Raw genomic sequence first — 22,666 nt, forward strand, 5'->3', positions numbered from 1 at the left:
TTTGGTAATTCAGGTTTCAATTTGCTTTATTTTCAGTCTTCTCAAAAATATCCCGACTCTTAAGAATTATCAGCATCATAAAATGGCTGCCACTTAAAAAGCTCCCTGTTCCAGTTCACAAGCAACTGCATTATGCCAATTCCTAACGATCACCAGCCTTTTAAGACTGACAACTAAAAGGCTGATTTAAAAAGCAGATTTTGCCCGCAGCTCAGCTTATCAAAATAAATCTGGTTCAAAGGCAGAGGGTTTGGAGATAAATTTTAATAAACGTTTATGATAAAATCAAAACGCAGCGTCCTAGAACACAGAGCTCTTTGTGTGCACACTTCCACTCACTTTCCCTTCTCTTCCCATTATTTGCTATTACTGAAGTCACCCCAACTGCGAATTCTTTTAGGTAAGTGTGTGAGCCTCATTTCTCAGTCCATCCCTAAAACTTTGTTTCAAATACTTAAAACTTACAGATACCAAATCAAACATTTTTGAAAGTGAACTTTTAACCTTCAAAAACCATGACATACAACATGTAACATTATACTTAAGCATTAACTTCAAAAGAGTAACAAACTTACAAAATGACTATTAAGTATTGCCATTATTTCCCAAAACAGGAAAATACCAGATCTACCCAAACTTACATTCAGTTCTCCCAGGTCCTAAAGTAATTTCACAGACCAAAAAGTTTACTTGGCCTGCAAACTCCTCCCTTCCTCTCTGATGGCTCAGGCTGCAATAGTCATTTTTCTAATATTCCCCAAACACTAGACTTTGTGCCATTGAAACTAGGTCCTTCTGGAGAAATTCTGAAGCATTCAGGAACCAAGTACTAGCTATGTTAAGTCATAGTTTTAACTCACTTAAAAATACTACCTATAGTAACAGTCATAGATTTAGCTCACTTAAAAATAACAATTTACTACAGTAAAACATCACTAACACTCTCTTAGCTTTACAATTTTTAAAGGAAGTGATGTCATAATTATGTACATGTATTAGTATGCAATTTAGGGGGAACAGTAATTTAAAACTCCATCTTCTTTTCAAAGTGCCTCAAATATTTCACACTCATCAGGTGTATGAATCAAAATATACTTGACAAAACATTCAAAAGTACAGTGCATGCTTCTAGTTAAGCTGCAACCCCATAACCAGAAGACAAATGCATGGCAACTTGCATGTTTTCCAGGTCAGAGTCAATTATTAAAAGAAAGAATAACAAAACCACTTAATTTTTTTAAATTAGAAAGCAGAGTCTGATCAATGACGTTAACCACAAACCTTGCATGAGAAAGCCAAAACCCATGTGAGATATGCAAATCATACACTCAAGGGAGTACCAATTTTAGGTATTGAATCTTTAATAATTTGTCAAAGATTCCTGGGGATTCCTATTTCTTCAAGTCACCATCACTTTTCAGAAAAATCAGTTTAGAATCAGTAGTTTTCTGTCCTAAACCTAGCCTAGATAATTACACGGGTAATTCAATTTCAAAGACAGCAATCCAAACTATGTGACAACTCAATTTGCAAACGAATTTGGAAAGGTATTTTTCAAAGCAAGGGTGAAAATATTTTAAGTCTTATAAAACAAATAAGAATTCAACATTAGAAATAAGCCATGTTCAAAACTTTCAAATCACTAACCTAGTAATACATATTGTTTATAAAAAATTATAAAAGTAAAAGCAAACTGGGGAGGGGAAAAAATTCATATAAAACAATCAAATTCTTGTTAAATGCATTAATTTAAAATTTGTAATGTGACAGTTCATAGAACACACATCAAGAAATATATTCATACATACTTTGGAAAATTAATATACAGATCATACAACAAAACATCTTAGAGGCTTTTCATACAACAAAATATCTTAGAGGCTTTATTACTTAGTCACTAATACAGTGAACTCCAACAAACGTGAAACAAATCATGATTTGAACAAACAGTAACATTTGTAAGCTTCAGAAGATAAAGCATTCCAGACGACTCTGTCGAAATAAATCAATAAATTTAAAGCAGCTACAACTAAAATGTGAGGTTAAAACACTACATCTTCCAACCAGAGAAAATTGTCTAAATATAAGCATACAAATGCAAACCTTAAAGTATTTTAAATATAAAATAAACAATTAGAATCACAGTAACACACACAAAACAGAAGCATATTAATCGTATTCCAAGATTTCTGTGATCACAGGTTTGATTTCATAAATGCAGGAACTGTAACCATCGAGTGTAAAGGTTTTGATTAAATCTTATCAAATTTCCTAAAATGTCAACAGTATCAAAAGAAACATAGAGTCAAATAAAAATATAAACTGAGAGGCATCAGTCAAAGGGTCCTTTTTGCAATTTCATTTTAAAATGTACATTTTTTCATTCATGTAACTTTCTCAAATGTCTATTTACTATAATTTACTACCACAAGGCTCCTCTATGGCCTTCAGTTACTAGTTTGGGTATCCTAGATTCTTCAAAGAAAAAATTTGCCTTGTATGTAAAATGGTGCAATGCAGCAATGGCTAAACCGACAAGGTCATTTTCCCACAGCACGAAAACCTAAAAACTGAAATTTACTGTCAAAAAACCTGTGGTTTGCAGGAAAGGCCCCCTTGAATAAAGGTACCTTACCTTTTGACTGCTGTAAGAGGCCTTAAGTCACAACTTAACTTTCATAAATTGCTACCAAAAAATTAGGGTGTGGCATATTAGCAATCTCAAGGTCACGCTTTAAAAAACGAGCTCAAATTAGTAAAATACTTAAAATAAAACAGACAGCTATCCTTGTCTGTCAAGGTAAACAATGTAAGCTGAGGTTTCCCCAAAAAAAAGAAAAAAGGAAGAAAGTTGATAGCTCATACCTCGATGCATTGCTGTGTAGCGAACTGTCCTCCTCTTGGCTTTTGTCCTTATTTCTCATCATCTTTTAATTCTTAAATATTAAGGGGGAGGGGGAATCTGTGTTTGCTTTGAAGTCCTGTGCCCAGGTATTTACTGTCAAAAGTTGAAAGAAAGGTAAGGTCCCAGCTTCTATCGATGGCTTTTATTATCAGGAACAAAGTCCTGACTATGTAACGATATTGTTATAACACAACGGCGGTAAGCACCAAAAAACAAAATATTTCTATTTTTTCCTTTAAAAAAAAAAAAAAACATGATAAACCGAACAGAGGGAATCATCACTATCAATAAGGAAAGTTTCTCAAAGTAACACACTGGATACAAATAACAATCTCTGTATCTTATTGCGTCATCCAGGAATTTCACATATTTACAGAAAATAGAGCAAACTTAAACATGTAAATCTTTTAAATTACCACTAATGATCGTGAACTTACCTGATCCATGTAGTAGGTCCAAAGCAAGAGTCCTATCTAGTAGTAGAAAAATATCAGATCCCAAATAATTAAAAATAAAAACAAAATTCTCCGTTAAAAAGCAAAAAATAAATAATATAATCCTCAAATATGTTAACTGTTCAAAAAAATAAAGCAACAAATAATCCTGAAACGGGTCCGGAAGAAAAAAAACCTCATTAGGAGAGCGCACAAAAATGGAGGTGCGCCATGGCTTCTAAGCTGGAAAAACAACGACCTGGGCTCGCAGTACGGCTGCTTCTTTCCAGCAAGGCACGAAAAGAAAGCTCCCAAGAGCTGCTTTTCCCCCTAAAAAAGGCTCGAATCGACCCCAGTAAGCCACTAGGAGAGGCAGGGGGCTGCGGGGGCCCCCTGAGGCTGCCCGAAAGTTAGGGAAAGTTGCGTAAAGTGAGGCGAAGGCTGGGAGCTGAGCGCGCTCTCTCTAAGGCACAGCCGCCATCTAGAGCCTCCTTCCCAGCTCTGAGCTCTGCCTTTGATTGACACTCTCTACATTTACCCCACAACTCAGGTGATGTACCATAGACCCACCCCTTCATCTCCACCAAAAAAAAAAAAAAAAGATACTCCATCCCAGGGAGCCTAAGGACCCCTACCCCCACCCCTCCCTGCCCCTCCAGACCACCCCATCAGGCGGAGGGGGGAGGGTTTCTTAACCCCCTCTGGCTCAAACACCCTTTTTAAGCCAGAGAGAAATGTAATTTGTTCCTTTTGTCTAAAGATCTGCTAAATATTTCAGTCCTTGAGCTAAAATAACTTCCTCTCTGGACAGGAAGTGGTGTTTTATCAAGCCATTTTGAAAAAGGGATAATTCTTAGGAGAATATAAAGCTCAGCTTAAGTACTAATCTTTTTAAAAACTACCCCCCACCATGGTAAAATGGTTTCTAAATAAAAGCAAAACCTCAATTTCATAAATTAAAATTCAACTTTTGCCTCCCTTATGAAGCCTAAAAATTATCTAAGAATTAAGTTTAAGGGGGAATTTTCCACCCCAACTGGAAGGAAGGGGCACAAGAGCGCCTCCCTAGTGTTCAGTTGCATTAGGGCAAAAATTAATGCAACTAGTTTTTATTCAAAAATCTCAACTTTTCTTTGTATTTTCACAAAATTCTTTAACCCATTATACAACCTTGCCAAAACCATACCCCCAAATTCCCATACCATACTGATTCAGGCAAAACAATGTTACTGAATTCAAGAGCATGGAACTACCAATGAAAAAACAAACCAAAGGAACTCCACCTCCAAAACCAACACATGTATTTCAACCATCCCCTTGTATTCCGAATCAAATTCTAAGTATATACCCATTTCAACAATAGTAAACTAGTAACAACCTGTCATATCTGATGGAAAAGTTACCAAAGTAATGTCACAGGGCAAACTCTCCTACATGTCAAAACCATGACATTCACATAAACAAAATCACTATGCCAAAACCAAATCATTCAACTTTCTCAACAAGCACCCCAAGAAAACATTCACACAACCAAAAACAATCAACTCTCGTCACTCAGCCAGACCACCACCCTTCCCTCACTGAAAAGCCAACTTGAGACTTATACTCAACAAAAGCAGTAATTTGCACCCAGGTAAATGTAAAATCCATAACCAAAACCCAGTCTCACTTCCATACTGTCTACAAAAGATAATTTTGTACCAAAATCAAAATCCCACTTTTGATCTATATAAACCAACCAACTCAAATCAGCCAATGAGAATGAATACAACATCTCTATTGATCACTGACTTGTGTATCCTGGTATTTGACATTACAAACATGGTGTGATTAACATTTTCTCACCAAAACAAAACACAAAAGCTGAACTATCATTTGTTCTCTATATAATGGGAAAATATAATCAACAACTCATTTGGTTTATCAAAGTCTGCCACACCCCATAATAGTAACTGAAAATAATTTTAACTGATTATCAATGAAACTGCAGCATTCACCCAGAATTCAAACAAAAGTTATCAATGACATAGTGTGGTTCACTTACTCTAAATTTCTAAATGTACAGCAGAAAAATACAATAAGCAATCTTATCTTATAAAATCTACTGTAGACATTATTGACACCAAAATGTTAAGTTCTTCTGCGAATACCCTAAGGACCTTCCTATAACCCAACACCTCTTTACCTAATATTAACCATTAAGATAAAAGAGGGATTGAGTTTAAATGTTCAGATATTCTACAAGATGTTTTATTTATAATATTTAAGAAGCATAGGTGAAAGGGACCATTTCCATCAAAACATACTAATTCAGAAAAATACTCATCATTCATGCTGAATTTTGAAGCAAAAGGCATTTTTTTAAGAAGTTCATTAAAGTCTCACAGCAAATCAAATATCCTTAACCCACTGGTTAAGCAAGATGCTTTCAGAAAGTATAAAATAGTATTTTAACTGAATAACCATTTTTTAAGGCACAAATAAATTTCTACAACTTTGTAAAAAGACAAATCTTAACCAACCAAGTAAAATATTTTCCAGCACACCATTTCCATTTTACCAGCTTTATTCAGTATACTTGACTGCTGGGCAACTGTAAAAGGTCAAATGTCATTTAAGGCGACACTGAATATTTAATGAAACGAGCTTAAAAAAAAAAAAAAAAAAACCCAAACTGAGAAATTTTAAAGTGTTAGAAATTTTATTAAAGTTAACATTCCACAAGGTCATACTCATACAAATCAAACCGCAAAAAATTCCAGGCATATAAACTATCATCTGTTAATGTGCCATCTTTTTCTACAAATGTCAAAAATATTCTTAATGATACAAAAAGTCTCTAGAAAGTCAAATTCACTGTCCATCTGTGCTGTTAAGAAACCTCTATCTTCATTCATTTCATGAACTCCATGTTAAAAGAACCCTGTCTTGGTTGCATATTATCACAGCACTCTTGTATTAATCCATTTTTCTCAATTCCCCATAGTGGACTGCCATCTTGATTTCTCAGTGGTAGGGTCCATTTGAGACTCTTCAAGCTGACTGGTGCTTGATGAAAACATTAAAAGAAAAAAAAATGCTGTTGGAATATCAACAATCATATTCCTTCAAACAGACAATATCTACCCACCTTGAAGATAAGCATACCATACATAATGCTTTAATAATTTTGTAACAACTTTAAACTCTAAAATTGTATTATATTAAGTTGCATGTGCTGCACAGACAACTTCTCATTGAGAAGCATGGCAAAAACAGCACACCAGTAACAAAATTCTTTTACCGTCATAGATACAGAGTAACCATAAAAATGTGGCAGTGAAGAGTCACACTTTTAATAGTTAAATGTTGTTATACTATCTACATGAGAAATGGAAACAAAAATTCAAATCCAACAATTCTGGAAAGCTAAAGTACAGCAACACTATGGATTCTAAATCTCAATGCAGAAAACTTTCCAAGCTTCTTCAAATAAAACTAAATATGGAAAAGAATCTTAAAAGAATTAAAAAAAAAAAAAAACCAAAGCAGTGGATCATAGCAGTTTTCTGGTGCAACAGATCTTAATTTTGCATAGATAACACAAACGGCCGATACAGATAATCTTGAGCTACATACATGAGAATGCAGGAAACATAGCCACCAGAAAACAAAATGATCAAACATGCAGAGCATCTGCCTGTCTTATTTGATGTATCAGATTTCAAATTCAATACAAATAAAATTCTTATTTCAAAAACATCAAATATTCCTCATTTTTTAAAAAAATTATTACTTAAATAATTTGAACTAAAGGGAATTAAGGTAAGTCAGGAGATTTTACCATTAAATGGCCCTGATTCATCATGATCAAACATAATTAGAAAAATAAGCTTTAACTCGGATCTTCTCTATAAATTTTGCAGCTCTCAAACTAAATTTATAGCAATAAAGTCTGGATGACTGACTTGGAAGTTATTAAATATAAGGGCATTTTTTGCTCACTAGGTAGTTAATACATTCATTCCAAAACTGTAAGGATTCATTGTTGTTGTTGTGTACTATATACAGTACAAAAATCTACTGAATAAATCACATGATTAACCAAGAGCTATCACCACTCATTAAACAGATACTAAAAATGAGTGTCACAACATCAATAAACATCAAATGAAAGATATTTCTCCCAAACATTTTTTGCCGATATCTCTCCAGCCTAAAAGGAGAACTAAAAATAACTCATTTATTTCCCATATCAGTAAAATAGCTTCCACTTGAATTGTTCATTCCTTCAACTTAAGGGACATATATCTCTATATTAAAAAGATAAAAACCTTCATTCCTCTTGATTAGTTAATTATAAACCAATTTCTCAAACTCTGTTACAATGAAGGAACAAGCTCTAAATGAAGTTTGTAATGTAAACACTATTATGATGAACAATGACACTAATGCATTGATATCAAGTTATAATCATTACAATAGCAATAGGTGCAATTTACTCAATCTAGTACACTAAGTGATAAACTCAGTGCTTCATATTCTCCTGCCACAAGGCAAGAGGTAAAATCCATTCTTGACACTATGTAAACTATTAAAACCTTATTTAGAAAAATTAAAACCATATTTTTAAAGATCCACAAGGAAGCCAAATGATATTAAAATCGTATCAAAATTAACAGAATACATCATCTTGTGTGACAAAAATAGAGATTAAAAAAACCCAGCATATTGGTTGTGCTATCATATATACTGTCATCATATTTAAGATGGTAAAAAAAAAAAGGGGGGGGGGGGTGAGTGGGATGAAGAAAAAGACTGGTACTAGAAAAGCCATGATCAATCTGCATTCCTATGAAGCCAATCAAAACCCAGAAAGTAAGCATTGTGTTAACAAGCAAAAGAGCTAAGTCAAGCATTCAAAGCACTTAGAGGAATAGTAAAGGATTTCAGAATGAGCCATTCAATTTCATGGAATTTCAATTTCTTACAAAAATTAAATTTGCAAATAAGCGAAGTTTAAAAAGTGAAAAGGTATGCATGAGTTGAGCCTGGAAATTTCATTGACAACTAAATCCAGTTCTTCATCTGTAAAACAGAACAGTAGTACCTACCTTATGTAGCAGTAGTGGTGAAGATTAACATTTATAGCTTTTACATTACCTGGCATATAGGATGACCTCAATAAATATTAGTTATTACTCCAATATACCAGAGTAACCAAAGTACCTGAGGACCTACAGACTAACCTTAATGAATCAAACAATTTATATTCCAGTGGTCATGGTATCTCTGAAAAATCTATAGGGTCATGGGGTCAACTACTTAAAAGACAAAAACAATTTCTGCTTTAAAGAGTATTTAGTATCACATTTGGAGAAGGAAATGGCAACCCACTCCTGTAATTCTTGCTTGGAGAATTTCACAGACAGAGGAGCCTGGTGGGTTACAGTCCATGGGATCACAAAGAGTCCAACATGACTGAGTAACACAACACTAATGTTGCATTAAAATAAGATCAGTACAGAAAACTGAATAGGGTTTAGTATCAAAGCCCTACTACTCCATATCTTTTCAGTAATTTGTGGATTACTGCAAACATACTGAAGAGATGATGGTTTGATCCAGAACTCCATCATCGCACATACAAGCTTCAAGCTAATACTATGAAAAGTTAAGAGAATTTTTCCACTATAATGGTCACTTATATCTTTTTTCTTTTTATTTTAATTGCTTGTTTTAAGTCAGTTCTAGAAAAACTTCTAAGAATGTAGTAAGTACCTACTATCTCTTAAAATCCCCAAATACTGTACAACCAAAAATTAAAAACATAATATTGAACAAGAAAGTTTTAAATCCTAATTCAGTAAATTTGTTTAAAAAACACTGGGATACTGTAAAATGAGATGTTAGTTGAAATGCAAGCAAGTGATTCATTACTGGATGTGTTTTAAGAGAGGTTCCCCTAAAATAAGCCATTTCCCTACCTCTACTTCTTAGCAAACCCCTATTTTAAAAGCAACAAAATATGTGGGGGACGGGGAAGAGCACAAGGAAAAAGATGAATGACTCAATTTTTTAAACAAATGGTTCTAATAAATGCTACCATTTGTCAAAATTCAAAGACTTAATGCAAAACCAGTGGGACAAACGGGTTCAAAAGTACAGTAAGGAGAAATTGATCATTATCATCACGTAATTAATCTTCTTGGTACTTATGTCATAATTTCAATCTTCTTTGCACAGCCTTTAAATTTGAAAATATTTAATAGTGAATTCACATATTCTGTCTTATTACCAAAAACAGCTTGACTCCTCAATAGGATTAAAATATATTAACAAGTCTGGGTCCTAAATAAGGTGGGCATGCAAGAAACAAGAGCAGCCAGCTGTTGTTCACACTGTTAAACTATGCTGTTCAACTGTGGGGGCTAAGAAAGTCATCTTACTTAAAAGTTTTATTATCAAATCTTCCCCATTATCCCTATTAGTTTAAAACTTGACTACATGTTCATGAAAGATTGAAAGCTGTGGTTTCTTGAAACTTTTAAGCTTTTACTGAGTCAGAGTTTAGTATTCAAAGCATATCTAAAAGTTAGTATTTGAAGCATTATAAACTTAATAATGAATCTTCATTTTTAGTTTACACCCAAAACACTAGTTGACAAATGTTTAACAGCAACTATATACATTAAATCAACAAGTATTTACTGAGCATCTACTATGTGCCAGGCAATTGATCACTTTAAAATAGAAGGCATGAAGTCAATAAATTATACTACATTAGGAAACTTTTCATTTTTGTCCTCACCACTCCCCATTTAAAAAAAAAATTCACTATTTTACAGGTCCTAGTCACCATTTATATAATAGAGGTTCAAACAATAATGAGAAACAAAGATTCTCATACAGAATCTAGATACGCAAATGTGATTCAAAACTTTCTTTTATAAAACAATTACTAAATAATTATCATACTAAAAAGCTTTGTCAAAAATAATTCCATCTGAGAATTCATCCAAATTCATTTATACAGTCTCACCACTCTTTTCCCACTATTTCTCAGATGGTGAGTTAGAAATTCCCTAGTAGTAACCACACCTTCTACACTATCAAGGCGAAACCCTAGTGTAAAAAGGACTTTTAGTTGGGCTTTCAAGTTTAAGGAAAGCTCATGATTACTTCATTTATTTGAATTAGTAACAATGAAATCCAGAAAAGTATGCTCTATTACCAAGAGAATTCAAGGGCTTCGGAGTTCTACATATGAAAAGCTGACAAAAAAGAAGGATCCAGAATAAGCTAGGTTTCCTTACAGGACAAGATACTAAGTATTCAATGGTTTGTGGCTATTAGCTACAACTATTCTCTACTCCTTAGCTCTAAATAAAGTAGACACAGAAAATGTGTAAATGAAACAGCATAGCTGTGTTCTAATAAAGTTCTATTTATAAAAACAGAGGGCAGTTTACAAACACCTAGATCTACGGTGCAGGTTGTTTATTTTGGCTGCGCTGTGCATGTGGCCTCTTATTTCCTTGACCAGGCATGGAACCCTTGCGCCCTGCAGTGGAAGCCCAGTCTTAACCACTGGACCATCAGAGAAGTCCTAGGTATAGTATTAAAAGCATATTCAAATACGATTTCTTGCCATTTAAACTTTGCCTGAACCTAAGTTAAAAAAGCAGAAAATAATACAAAGTTGGAGTAACTAAGATTTTAATAAACTTGGTACACATCTAACTATATGGGTTTATTTTTGTACTGTTTTGAACCTCACTAAATCCCTGTTTTTATAGACTCATTTACTTAAAATTTCCAAAGTCACATTTAAACTTAAAAAACAGATTAAACATGTAAATTGAGTAAAAACTTACTAAATGCTTCCACCAACATCTATTTCACTTCGCTGTAGAGGCCCCTTAGGTAATTCAGCTTCAGGATTCATATTCCTACAGAAAGCAAAAGAACATAATTTTATGTACAGAAAGACAAAAATAGATTTATGTGGAAATTTCAACATCTTATCAGAATCAATTACCAGACATGTATTTATAAAAGTTCCAAAAGATCAAAAGTTCTAATCGAGAGAATCTTAAATCTGAATGCTCAGAGCTTCACCAGTAGAATGTTACTATAAAAACACATGTTAAGTCTCAGTCCCCAAGAACTTCCTAGGTAAAAATCTGGGCTCCCTAACAGGCAGTCATGGTTGTTAAAATAGCTGTTTAACAGAGCCCACCTCACTCCTCAACAGAAGTGTTTTATTTTCTGGCCCTTCATCTAACCTGCTGTCAACACTTCTAAAGGAAAGCTTCCATTTCCAACCTGGCAAGGCTGTTTCTCTCACTCTTCAGTATCACCGCATTATCATGAACCTTAGTCAACACTATTCTAGGATAGAAACCTTAAGTATAACTTCCAACTTTTCTTTACTACTAATTAAATGGACCTACTCAACACTTGTTCAATCACTAAGTCTTGCTGCACTCTGTGACCCCATGAACTGCAGCATGCCAGGCTTCTCTGTCCATCACTATCACCCTGAGTTTGCTCAAACTCATGTCCACTGAGTCGATGATACCATCCAACCATCTCATCCAGTCATCCCCTTCTCTTCTTGCCCTCAATTTTTCCCAGCATCAACACTAACCCTCTCTAAAATATGTGCTTGATAAAAATACCATACCCATACTTTTCATTGATTAGACTGAAATACTTCACCAACATGGAAGACAATGTTTCTCTATCTTGAGTAAATTTTTGAGACTACAGGTATATACTTTTTCCCATCACTGCTGTGCCAAAGTATGATTGTAATAATCAAAATAATGGGGCAAGAATTATCCAAAATGCTTTGTTTAAAAGTTCAATATGAAAATGTACCAATTTAAGAATTTTTAGAAAATACAATAAAGTTTAGGATTTAAGCAACAACTAAGCTACCTAAATGTTTTCCAAGACCAAGGTTTCCAATTTTCAAATTATAAAGCAAGTTCCTGATGACTTTACCAAATCTAAACCCATGAATGATTTTTTGACTGTTCATATCCAAGAAATATTGCAAAGATCGGCTTCAAAATTTCTTCTAAGATCAAGATGCTAAAATTTCCTCCCAACGAATTAATAAAATGAAGCCATTAACAAGAAACACGGCATTACTCATTTTTAAGCTTCCAAATTAAACCTGAGCTTATATAAAGAAGACAGTTACTGAACAGAGATAAACCCTAAATCAATCAAGTAAAATAGACTGATTTAGTCCCTGAGAGCAGGGCAGGAATGACTTAAGGGAATATCCGTGAAAGAAATGTCTGAGGAAAACTCATCAGCTTATTAAAAAAAGCTCTCCACCAGTACAAGTATGTGGTTCAGGGTGCTCACTCCATGAAAACCAGATGAGAAGTTGGATCACACTTTGCACCACCACAAAAATTACTGACACTAATGTAATCCACCACTCTATCTCCTTTCCAAAACCTGCCAAATCCTTCCTTTATGCGGAGACCTGAGTTTGATCCCTGAGTTGGGAAGATCCCCTGGAGAACGGAATGGTAATCCACATCAGTATTCTTTCCTGGAGAATTCCAGACAGGGTAGCCTGGCAGGCTACAGTCCAGGGGGTTGCAGAGTCAGACACAACTGAGCCGCTAACACAAGCTAAGTTCACCTTAAGAAGGCTACAAAATTTGATAATTTTGCTCATATTCCTATCTTTAATATTTTGCAGTAACAAGGATTCTCATTTAGTATGAAATTAAAGGTATGTTATGATTGCTGGTCATTTTATAATAAAAGGCAAAGATGACTTTAGTGTAGTCTTACATTAACACTAGGCCATTTGTGCTTTTCTTACATTTGATTGTCATCTTTTGAGATCCTCAAAACAACCTAACATCTTAACTAAGAATAAACTTGAGAGCATTGTGAAATATAAGAAATTTTTCACAAAAATAAGGTACTAGTGGTAAAGTCATCAAGTTGTAAGAAAACATAACTCATAAACCATTAGTTAAGCAAAATATTTAGCTTGATAACCTAAATTAAAGTGATTTTGACTACTCTGTAATATATATTAAGGATATAATTGCTTTTTTGGGAAATATTCAATTTCAAATAAACTTAAAAAACAAAGGCTTATTTGCCAAAACAGTGGATTATCTAGCTTTACATACACTATGTATAAATCAAATTGTTGCAGTAAACATGCTTCTTGGAAGTTATGTAAACATTCAAATCAGTTTTTATTTGTAAAGTTCAGAATATTCTTGAATTTAAATTGTAAAGGTTAATTATATTCAGAAATAACAATCAATTTGAAAATTAAGTGTACTGAGCCACTTAATCTGGAAGGGAAAGGTAGCTGAGTAAGAGGAGAATATTTATCTTTGAAATACAGTTGTATTCAGAGAAATTTTATAGATTATGTCAAGCATGTAAGCTTTGTAATCATGATGGTCAGCTGCAAATGTTACACTGAATACCTTAATCTTTAAATTATTTAATTAAATAATTATTAGGAAAAAAATTCAAAACAACACTTTCATTGCAGCATTCTAAATCTCTATTTTTTAAACACACTTCTCCATTATGTCTGCATTTATACTATTTATTAATATTTCAGAATGCCTAAAATTAGGAAACAGCTTCTCTGGTGGCTCAATGGTCAAGAACCCTCTTGCCAATGCAGGAGACACAGGTTCCTGAGTCGGGAAGATCCCCTAGAGAAGGAAATGGCAACCCGCTCCAGAACTCTTGCCTGGGAAACCCCATGAACAGAGAAGCCTAGCAGGCTATAGTCCATGGGGTCACAAAGAGTCAGACACAATTTGATGACCACCATCAAAATTAAGAAAGTCAGGTATACTACTGGCCCAGGTCTCATGTTAGTCAAATAACTTCAACACAGAAATAACATCTACGATTTGCAATGCAAAAATTATAAAAACTGCTCTCCAGTTTAAGAGAATTAGACACTATTATTTTTACCACACAATTTAAGAGCAAACTGGTGTGAGATTGGAAAACTCCAAATATTTTATACAAATTAGGAAGACTAAAGCCCACAGTGAATAAAATGTCAAGATTACAGAACTAATTCACATTAGAAGCTGGGTCTCCTCTCTGCTGAGTCAGTTACTCTTTCCATTCTTTCACACACCTCTCATTAATGGAGAAGATGGAGATATCCCCAAATTATCTTTTTTCCCTCTCAACAAAGAAGAAAATCAGAGTAAAAGAGGCAAATTAATTGGCTGTCCACAGTCCAAAATTTTAAACAATTAAGAAACTGTGAACAATAGTAAACTAAGCTTGAAAGAAAATTTATATTCAAAATTATCTGTTTCATATAATCTAGCCTCTAATGATATATGTAGTAGTTCATGAAAGCCTTTTGTTAACTATGGGCATGGCTTCCTTCATATCTGTGGAACTCCAGGGAATTTTTTAAACAGTTGTTGCCACGATGATAAACACAATGGAATCCAATCTCAAACCTGATCAGGTGATTTTGATTCAAGAATTCAAAATGTTAAAATAAAAACAAATATGTAAGTATTTGTAACTTTGACTCAAACAGAAAGTAGTAATAAACTAAATATTTTTTAATGAAATATAGTAACTTAAAATAATGGTATCTTTGGTTATATTTGCTCTCATGTATCCATTATTTTTGTCTACCAGAAATACTGCCAATTTTACAAGCTTGGCTCAGCAGCAGATTTCAAAACATTGACCGTATTATTATGAAGGTCAAAGGACATGCAGATCTTTTTAAAATGTGACTTATTAAAATCTTTTATTTTGTTGGTGATAAAAAGGAAAACTGAACTCCATTATGTTAATTTAGGAGTTTCTATATCATTTAAACTATTTTTATAATGATTAATACTGGGCAAAAAAAGATAAAAATCTCCATTTAACATTTTAATCTTTTTTAAAGTCTTTTTAATTTTATAGATTCAAATCACAACTTTGGTAGTCTATTGTAAGTCACTGCCAATTTCTACTTAAACTTCCCTAAACTTCACATACATTTGTGTCTTAAGAAGTTCAAGTCTCAATTTTTACAACAGTGTCCAAGCACATCTGAATGCTAAAATAACATCCTATCATTTACAAGAAGGAAACCCTAACCTTGGTATTTGTATTAAGGATGCTGGGATGAAAGATGTCTTAACTTTACATATATGACATCTTTAAAACATTACTGTTAAAGGTCTAACATTTGGTTTCTTCTGTACATTATTTGACCAAACTGCAAAAGAACCAAAAGCAAAAATTAAGCTAAAGCAAAAGGAATAAAAATATTACCTTTATCATCTATTTGAATCAACAGAATAAGCTAACACCAATGATAAATTATCCACAAAAATTATAAGAACAAATGCAAACCTGCCCTTATATGAATTAATTGGTTATTTGACTATCCTTAAAATTTCCCAAGATATCTCATTATATTCCATATTTCCTCCGGTAAATCCCTTGCTAATATCACTTGACATTAATTTCTACACTCAGTGTTAAGGAGTAAGAAATTATTCCTGAAAATTATTTTTTTCATTCATGTATCTAAGTTTAGGATATCAAAATATCATATACATGTTGAAATTATTCCTTCCTTTCAAGCTCTAAAGACCTACTAAGCTAAAGGTAACAAGTCTCTTTAGTCATATCATTTTAGTTTCCTATAAAATAACTTATTTTTATACCTGTTTGGGAAGAAAGACTCACAAAAATAGGTAAAACGAGTATTTTAAATCCACTAAATAATTACTAGACTATGAAAGGGTCTACTTAGTTTTTGAAATACAGTTCTTTTAAGAATTGTAAGATCTGCAGATACAAAAATTCTACGCCATTTCTAAAACATAATCTGTATTATCAAAAAAATGGCTGAAGAATGTACCTTCCAAATTGTAAAGATGACGACTCAACTTCTGATTTAACCATAAATCTAAATCACCATTTAACTGAAAAGTACTGAATGTCTCACAGCTGATATAAATTACATGTATCAACTGTTTTAACATTAGCACAAAACTGCTTTGATATAAGGAAATGCATTTGATGGGCTTTTTCTCATCCCTTTTTCGAGATTAACTCTACAATTTATGTCACATTGACGACCTTTACTGATATTTTCCTATTCAAATGTTGGTAGCTATTAGACTTCATATGTTGGGTTAAAACATTTACTTACTTGCTATACAAAGTACAGACTATCACAAAGATTTATCCTCAAGGATAAAATTCCATGGTCTCAGTCTTCAAAATGGCATACCTTTTGGGGGGGGGGGGGGAAAGAAAACAATATTCTAAACAATTTATTGATGGAACCACCAAAAGCCAAGTAGGAATACATGTTTTTAAAGTTCTTATTTCATAAAAGGAACAAAAACTAAAATCAATGCTCACAAAACCCTAATTTTTAAAACATTCTCCCCTAAAATGTTAGTATGAATAGTAACTAGATTGAATTTTCCAATGAACTTATTTCTTTAATATTAAAAGATTAAAAGTGTTTGCACAGTATAAAAGAAAAGCATATCTTTGGTTTATGGTTTTCCTGAAAGTGTAATCAGTCTTTTTCTTGGTCCCAAAATTAAACAAAGGCTTAAAGGACCTTCAATATTTTAAACTATTCAAAAGGCACATTAAGTTACAATAGCTATGCAAGTAAGACCTCTCCAAGAAAAGGTTTAAAGATTTTGTAAAATTATTTCAGATATTTACTCATAATCAGTATCAAAAATATAAATTATCAAAGAAACTAAAAACCTAATAAGCTTACTTTTACGTCAAAGTAGTAAAATTTACCCATTCTTACCTCAAATAAAACAGCGTATTTGTTCAGAATCGTCAACCAAATTTAATTTTAATCTTGTAAGTTACCTTAAAAAAAAAAAGATAATATCAGTGTTTTGATTTTTGAACAATTCTTGGCCAAAGTTTCAGTGTGATGAAACAATGAGAAAATATTCCAGAGACATGATCATTGGATAAATTCAAGAGATGGCTCATCAACATGCTACCTGTACATTTAAGGTTGCAGTTATTTATCACAGTATCTATCAGTCTTTGTTTTCCTCATCTTTTAGTTGCATGGATAAACATTAGAGATAAGGTATTGAGATTAAAAAAAGAAAAAAATTCACATCTTTGGACAGGTTTAAGATTATGACCTTGTTTTCATTTTTATTTTTCTTTGATGCTAAGCAATACACAAAAACAAAGAAGTTTACCATTTGTAAAGATTGAAATCATCTTAAATTTTCTTTACCATCTAGAACTACCTTTTACAAGAATGAGCAATTAAAAATTAACTCCAGGAGAAATTAGTGAAGTTAAAATGGCTACTGATTACTTTAAATTTTTAAACCATAAGTTATTTGATCTCACCAAGTGGGATATTAGCTTTGTCTTTAAAGCAAATCTAAAACATGTACTATCTATGATCTTTACTCAATTTCAAACTGAGGTCTCCAACATTTTCAGGGTCCCTTCCCCCATTTCTCATGTAAAAAGATCTTATGAGGTTAAACAGCTAGCAATTATTTTGCATTTTTGCTATTTAGAGGATTCTGAAAAACTAGATTCAGAATATTAATGTAAAACGACTTGCAGTGTTCAAAAATTTCAAAAACGTTGATTTGAAAAACCAAAACGGTTAAAACAACAGAGTCTGTAAAATCAAGATATGCGCAACTGATGTAACGTGTAGCAGTATATGAATGCTATTCGGAAAATAAAACAATTTCACTAAGAAAAATACCCTCAGAAACATTAAAAAATACAACAGTACCTTTGATTTTACAAGTACTACGTAAATCTGCCGAACACTATTTTTACGTAGATCTTCACCTCCACAACAACACATGAGCTACCGCAGGACGAAGACAAATATATTCTAAAATACACAAAGGTTTTGTGCATTTGTGGTTTGTTCTTCAAATCACTAAACTTAAATTCCCTCTCAGACAATGTTTCAAATTTCTAGACTGTACAGGGGACTCTACAAATTTTTTTAAAAAGCATAATACACTATTAAAATACTGTTCCATTTTGAGCATAACTGGATTTTTATGCATGCAACAAATATGGCTCCTCTTCATCGCCCATTACCGAGCAATCCTACTTTAATATTTACACTACCAGAAAGTAACTTCACAAAGGGATTTGGTGTCTGAATATTCCTTTGCAAAAGTTTTGTCTACCACAGCTTGTGAGGATACACATTATTTTTAAAAATATTCAAACGACGAACTTAAACTTTTAAAAGTCGAGGAACTGACCCAAGTACCTCCTAACATTCAGGTGTGGTAAGTTACAGATAACGGCTCCTTATGACCTTTTTAAAAGTACCCCAACAGTAGATTTAATCATTGTTCAAACAACAGAATGTCAAACAATCTTGGCGTAATTACTCAGTAAAATAAACTACCTTAATCAAACGTCATCGTTTAGCACCGTAATTATAATCTATTTCCATTAAACAGCCCTGACGACATAGTAAACTTGGCTTCGTAATTTTTGAAATACCAGAAGCACTCCTCCAACTTGCGTTTTTTAAAGACAACCTTAACGTCAATAAAGGGTTGAACAAACAGCAACTACCTTTTCATCTGTAACACTGCAGCCGTTTTCAAAATCGGCTTGGAAAGAGTTAAAAGCCAACACCCAAAAGCAAAAAAAAAAAAACAAGTTTTTATTTTTTGTTGAAACGTAGTCAGGGTTCCATTGTTCTTTTAAATTCGACCACGAAGATGAGTTTCCACCTCATGGGAAAGGGGTTAAAAAAACTCCCCCGTTGGAAGGACGTGAAAAGGGGATTCTTTTTTCCTTACCCTGAATATCAAAATAACTCACCAGGACAGACGGGGGCTCTCCTCGCGCGGTCGCCGCCGCCGCCCCTCTCCCCGCGGGGCCGGTCCGGGCAGCGAGGCGGCCCCCCGCCCGCCGCGGGGTCTGCAGCGGGGCCCCGCGCCCCCAGCCCCCGGCCCCGCGGCGCTTCCCGCCCGGAGAGCCAGCGAGCGGCGCCGCCGGGGTAGAGCCGGCCCGCGAGGCCCGGCCCGCCGCCCCCTCCTGCTCGCGCGCTCAAGGACATTTTGCTTTTCCTCCCAAGGACAAAGGACAATAAAAGGAGCCGGGGAGCCACTCACCGGGTCCGAACGCCGCGGCCGGCCCCTCCTGGTCGCCAGCACCCGACTCCCGCGCCAGGGCGCCCGCCCGAGCCTCCCGCCCGTACGGGTCGGGCCGCCGGGGCCCCGGGGAGCCTCGGCGGCCGCTGCCGCAGCGGCGCTTTCCACGTCGTGGGCCCGGCCGCCCCGGGCGCCTCTGCCGCGCGGGCTCCCAGCCCGGCGCGCGGCCCGCCTCGCCCCCCAACCACGGCCGCTTTGCTCCCGCGGGTCTGCGGGCCGCCCGGGAGCAGGTCCTCGCCGGCCGGCGGGCCCCGCGGGCGCGGCGAAACGCCTGACAGCTCGGGGTGCTGCTGCCTCTCCGGCCATCTTGTGCCGTGTGTGTGTGGTGTCTCTCTCTCGTCTCCTCTCTCGGCTCTACTCCCTCCTCCTCCTCCCCCCGCCCCATACACCACACAACATGGCCTCTTCGCTGCGGCGGCGGCTGCTGCGGCGGCAGCAGCTCCGCCGCGTTCCTGCCCGCTCCCCTCCCCCACCCTCCCCGCCTCCCGCCCGCAGCCCCAGGTAGCAGTACGCATGCGCGCCACCGCCCGCCCGCCGCGGCCATTGGCTCCTCGAGCTTCCTGCCACCCCCTTCCCGGGGAGCGGCCTCACGCACGCTCGCAGGCGTCTTCCTCCCGCCTAACAACAACCACTTGAAGACTATTGGCTAATTCTGACCCCACCCCCTTCAGCTGCCTCCCCGAGGATAGGCTGGTCTTAATGCCACTCATCTTCTGTAGGTGTCTCTGGTTTTCTTGAGGGGTCCCAGCCAGCGATTGGCTGACGATGGAACCTTTGGTTTGGAGCTGGTTTGTTGGTTTGCGCCCCGCAGTGCGGACCCCTCGGAGAAGACTAGGGGGTCCCAGGCGCGGAATAGCCCAGGCCAGTATTATTAGTACAGTGTCCTAGAGATGGGGCCTTCGCTCCCGGAAAAAACTTGGAATTCGGTGTTTCTGACTTCAGATTTTTGTCGTCTTTAAAAAAAAAAAATGGAAAATGACTGACAGGATGACGGGCAAACAAGATGCAGGTTTGGGCAACACCATTTTTCCTCAACTGTAGATTTTTCTTCTAAACAACCCAGTCCTGCCCTAAAGGTCACAGAATTAGAGCCAAGTTATTTTCCAACCAGCACATCCCCGTAGCCAAGCATCCTAATTGAGATGCCACTTATTTGAGAGTTTGTAAGCTTTTTGTTGACCATTAAGGAGAGGCCGTGTTTTAGTATGTACATTGTACCTCGACCTTGTGAATCAGTATCTCTTAATCCTGGTTGGGCCAGACTCCACCCTCAGGGAGTGTTTGTTAAAGCGATAGTTTGAAGCTTAACAGTCATAGTGTACCTGCCAACCACCTTCTCCCAGAGAACAGGCAAAACAAGCTTCACTTCCTTTAAGCAAATCTTTCCCCGCCCCCTCCCCTTCTTCCTACTTAAATCTGGAAGCAACTCTTGGCAGACCGAGGAATAACTGAAAACCTAAACTTTCCTGAAATGGATGGGAAAAGAAGAAGTAGTGGCTCTCTCCCAATGCCAGCATTTTACAAATCTTGCTCCTTTTGGCAAGGGACCTGGGAAAAAGGAGAGGAATATAGACGCTCTTAGTCTTAACGGATTTATTTGAGGGAAGGAGTCTTGTGGAAAGGTGGGCAACTCTGAAATTCTCTTAAGACCCTGTTTTCCGTTCTTGAATTAGAATCAGAATGTTAAATATTCATGAGGCCTGGGACCTAGGTCTGGCCCCTTCTTTTCAAAACGATACAGTTGTTAGTTCATTAAGTACAGCATCAACTACTTAGGACAGAACTAGGGCTAGAACTCAAATCTCCTAACTTTATATAGATCTTAGGGTTCCTTCTATGCAAACTGGCCATTCTCCTTAACAGTATAATTTGAGCTCTAAGTGAACACAAAAAGAATGCTTCTTTAACTGAAATTCAGCTTTCTCCATTTAGTTTCCAAGGTATTCCTTTACACAATCTAGCTTTGAACATTGTAGACCTGCTGCAGGCTATGTTCTCTGAAATAGCCCCACCTTGAACTTTTTATCTTCAGCCTTTCTGATTTTTCTTGTGTATTCTTTGTTCATCCCCCCACCTTTTCCCTCCTAGCCCTACCTGAAATCCATCTCTGATTCTGCTTGTCCTGGTTCATCACAGAGTACTTCTCTGCCAGCAAAACTGGCCTGAACAGGTCCTTATTAAAAATAGGTATGATTGAAAAGCACTGAGTAAGCTATGCACCAGGCATTGTTCTAAGCCCTCACTGGAGGTTGATTTAGGTGATCACACAGCACCCCTATGAGAGGCTATTATTATCGCTGTGTATTATCTCTGTTAGGAAACTGAGGCGCAAGGAGTTTAACTTGCTTAGGTTCACACTGCTAAGAAATATTAAAACCAGCATTGAGCCCCGTAGTCTGACTCCAGACCCATTCCCTTCTCCCTCTCCCAGTTTTTGGCCAAGACTGCCCCCTTGCCAGATGCGTTCAGTTGGATCTCCCATTGTGGGAGCTGTCTGATTTGCCAGGTGCTCTCTCCCCTACTTCATTGAAGTGTTCCACCTTCAGAATCGGGCCTCCCTCCAATTGGGAGATGTCAGATGTCATTTTAACTTAATTCCCAGACCTGGTGCCCATCCTCCACCCTACTGCTATCAATCGCCTGGCATGCCACCTGGGAACTCTAGCTCTCTGGTTTTGGTTTTGTCCGTTTGTTTTTGGCTGTGCTGGGTCTTCATTGCTGTGTGTGGGCTTTCTCTAGTTGCAGCAAGCAGGAGCTACTCTGGTTGCGATGCTCGGGCTTCTCATTGTGGTGACTTCTCCTGTCGCAGTGAACAACACTTTAGGCACATTGGCTTAAGTAGTCATGGCACCTGGGCTTTAGTTGCTTGCCAGTGTAGGAGACATAAGAGACTCTGGTTCAACCCCTGGGTCAGAAAGATCCCCTGGAGGAAGACATGGTAACCCGCTCCCATATTCTTGCCTGGAGAATCCCATGGACAGAGGAGCCTGGTGGGCCACAGACCATAGGTTTGCAAAGAGTCAGACACGATTGAAGCGACTTAGCGTGCACACACGCCTTAGTTGCTCCATGGCATGTGGAATCTTCCAGAAGCAGGATTGGAACCCTGTGTTGGCAGGCATATTCTTAACTCCTGGACCACCAGG

General features: G+C 36.5%; 1 protein-coding gene across 9 annotated transcripts in view; it reads right to left on the reverse strand.

Annotated features, from left to right (window-relative positions):
- Window positions 1–19,859, reverse strand: part of CHD2 (chromodomain helicase DNA binding protein 2) — a 128,419-nt gene extending 108,560 nt beyond the window's left edge. For 4 of the 9 annotated variants that reach the window (XR_006344415.1, XR_006344416.1, XR_006344417.1 and 1 more), the window contains exons 1-6: window positions 19,482–19,859; window positions 17,150–17,214; window positions 16,523–16,603; window positions 11,196–11,270; window positions 3,343–6,387; window positions 2,866–2,998 (exon numbers count right to left, since the gene is read on the reverse strand). Coding sequence is in view for 6 of the 9 variants with exons in the window: in XM_043921868.1 (XP_043777803.1) it covers window positions 2,866–2,927 (62 nt within the window). In the remaining 3 variants the exon portion in view is untranslated. Of the gene's footprint in view, window positions 1–2,865; window positions 2,999–3,342; window positions 6,388–11,195; window positions 11,271–16,522; window positions 16,604–17,149; window positions 17,215–18,124; window positions 18,230–19,188; window positions 19,410–19,481 lie in introns of those variants that run through there. The other 5 variants (XM_043921865.1, XM_043921864.1, XM_043921867.1 and 2 more) reach the window with 5 other exon arrangements.
- Between the last annotated feature and the right edge of the window lie 2,807 nt (window positions 19,860–22,666).

The sequence above is a fragment of the Cervus elaphus genome, chromosome 13, assembly GCF_910594005.1.
Source record: "Cervus elaphus chromosome 13, mCerEla1.1, whole genome shotgun sequence".
NCBI classification, from domain to species: domain Eukaryota; kingdom Metazoa; phylum Chordata; class Mammalia; order Artiodactyla; family Cervidae; genus Cervus; species Cervus elaphus.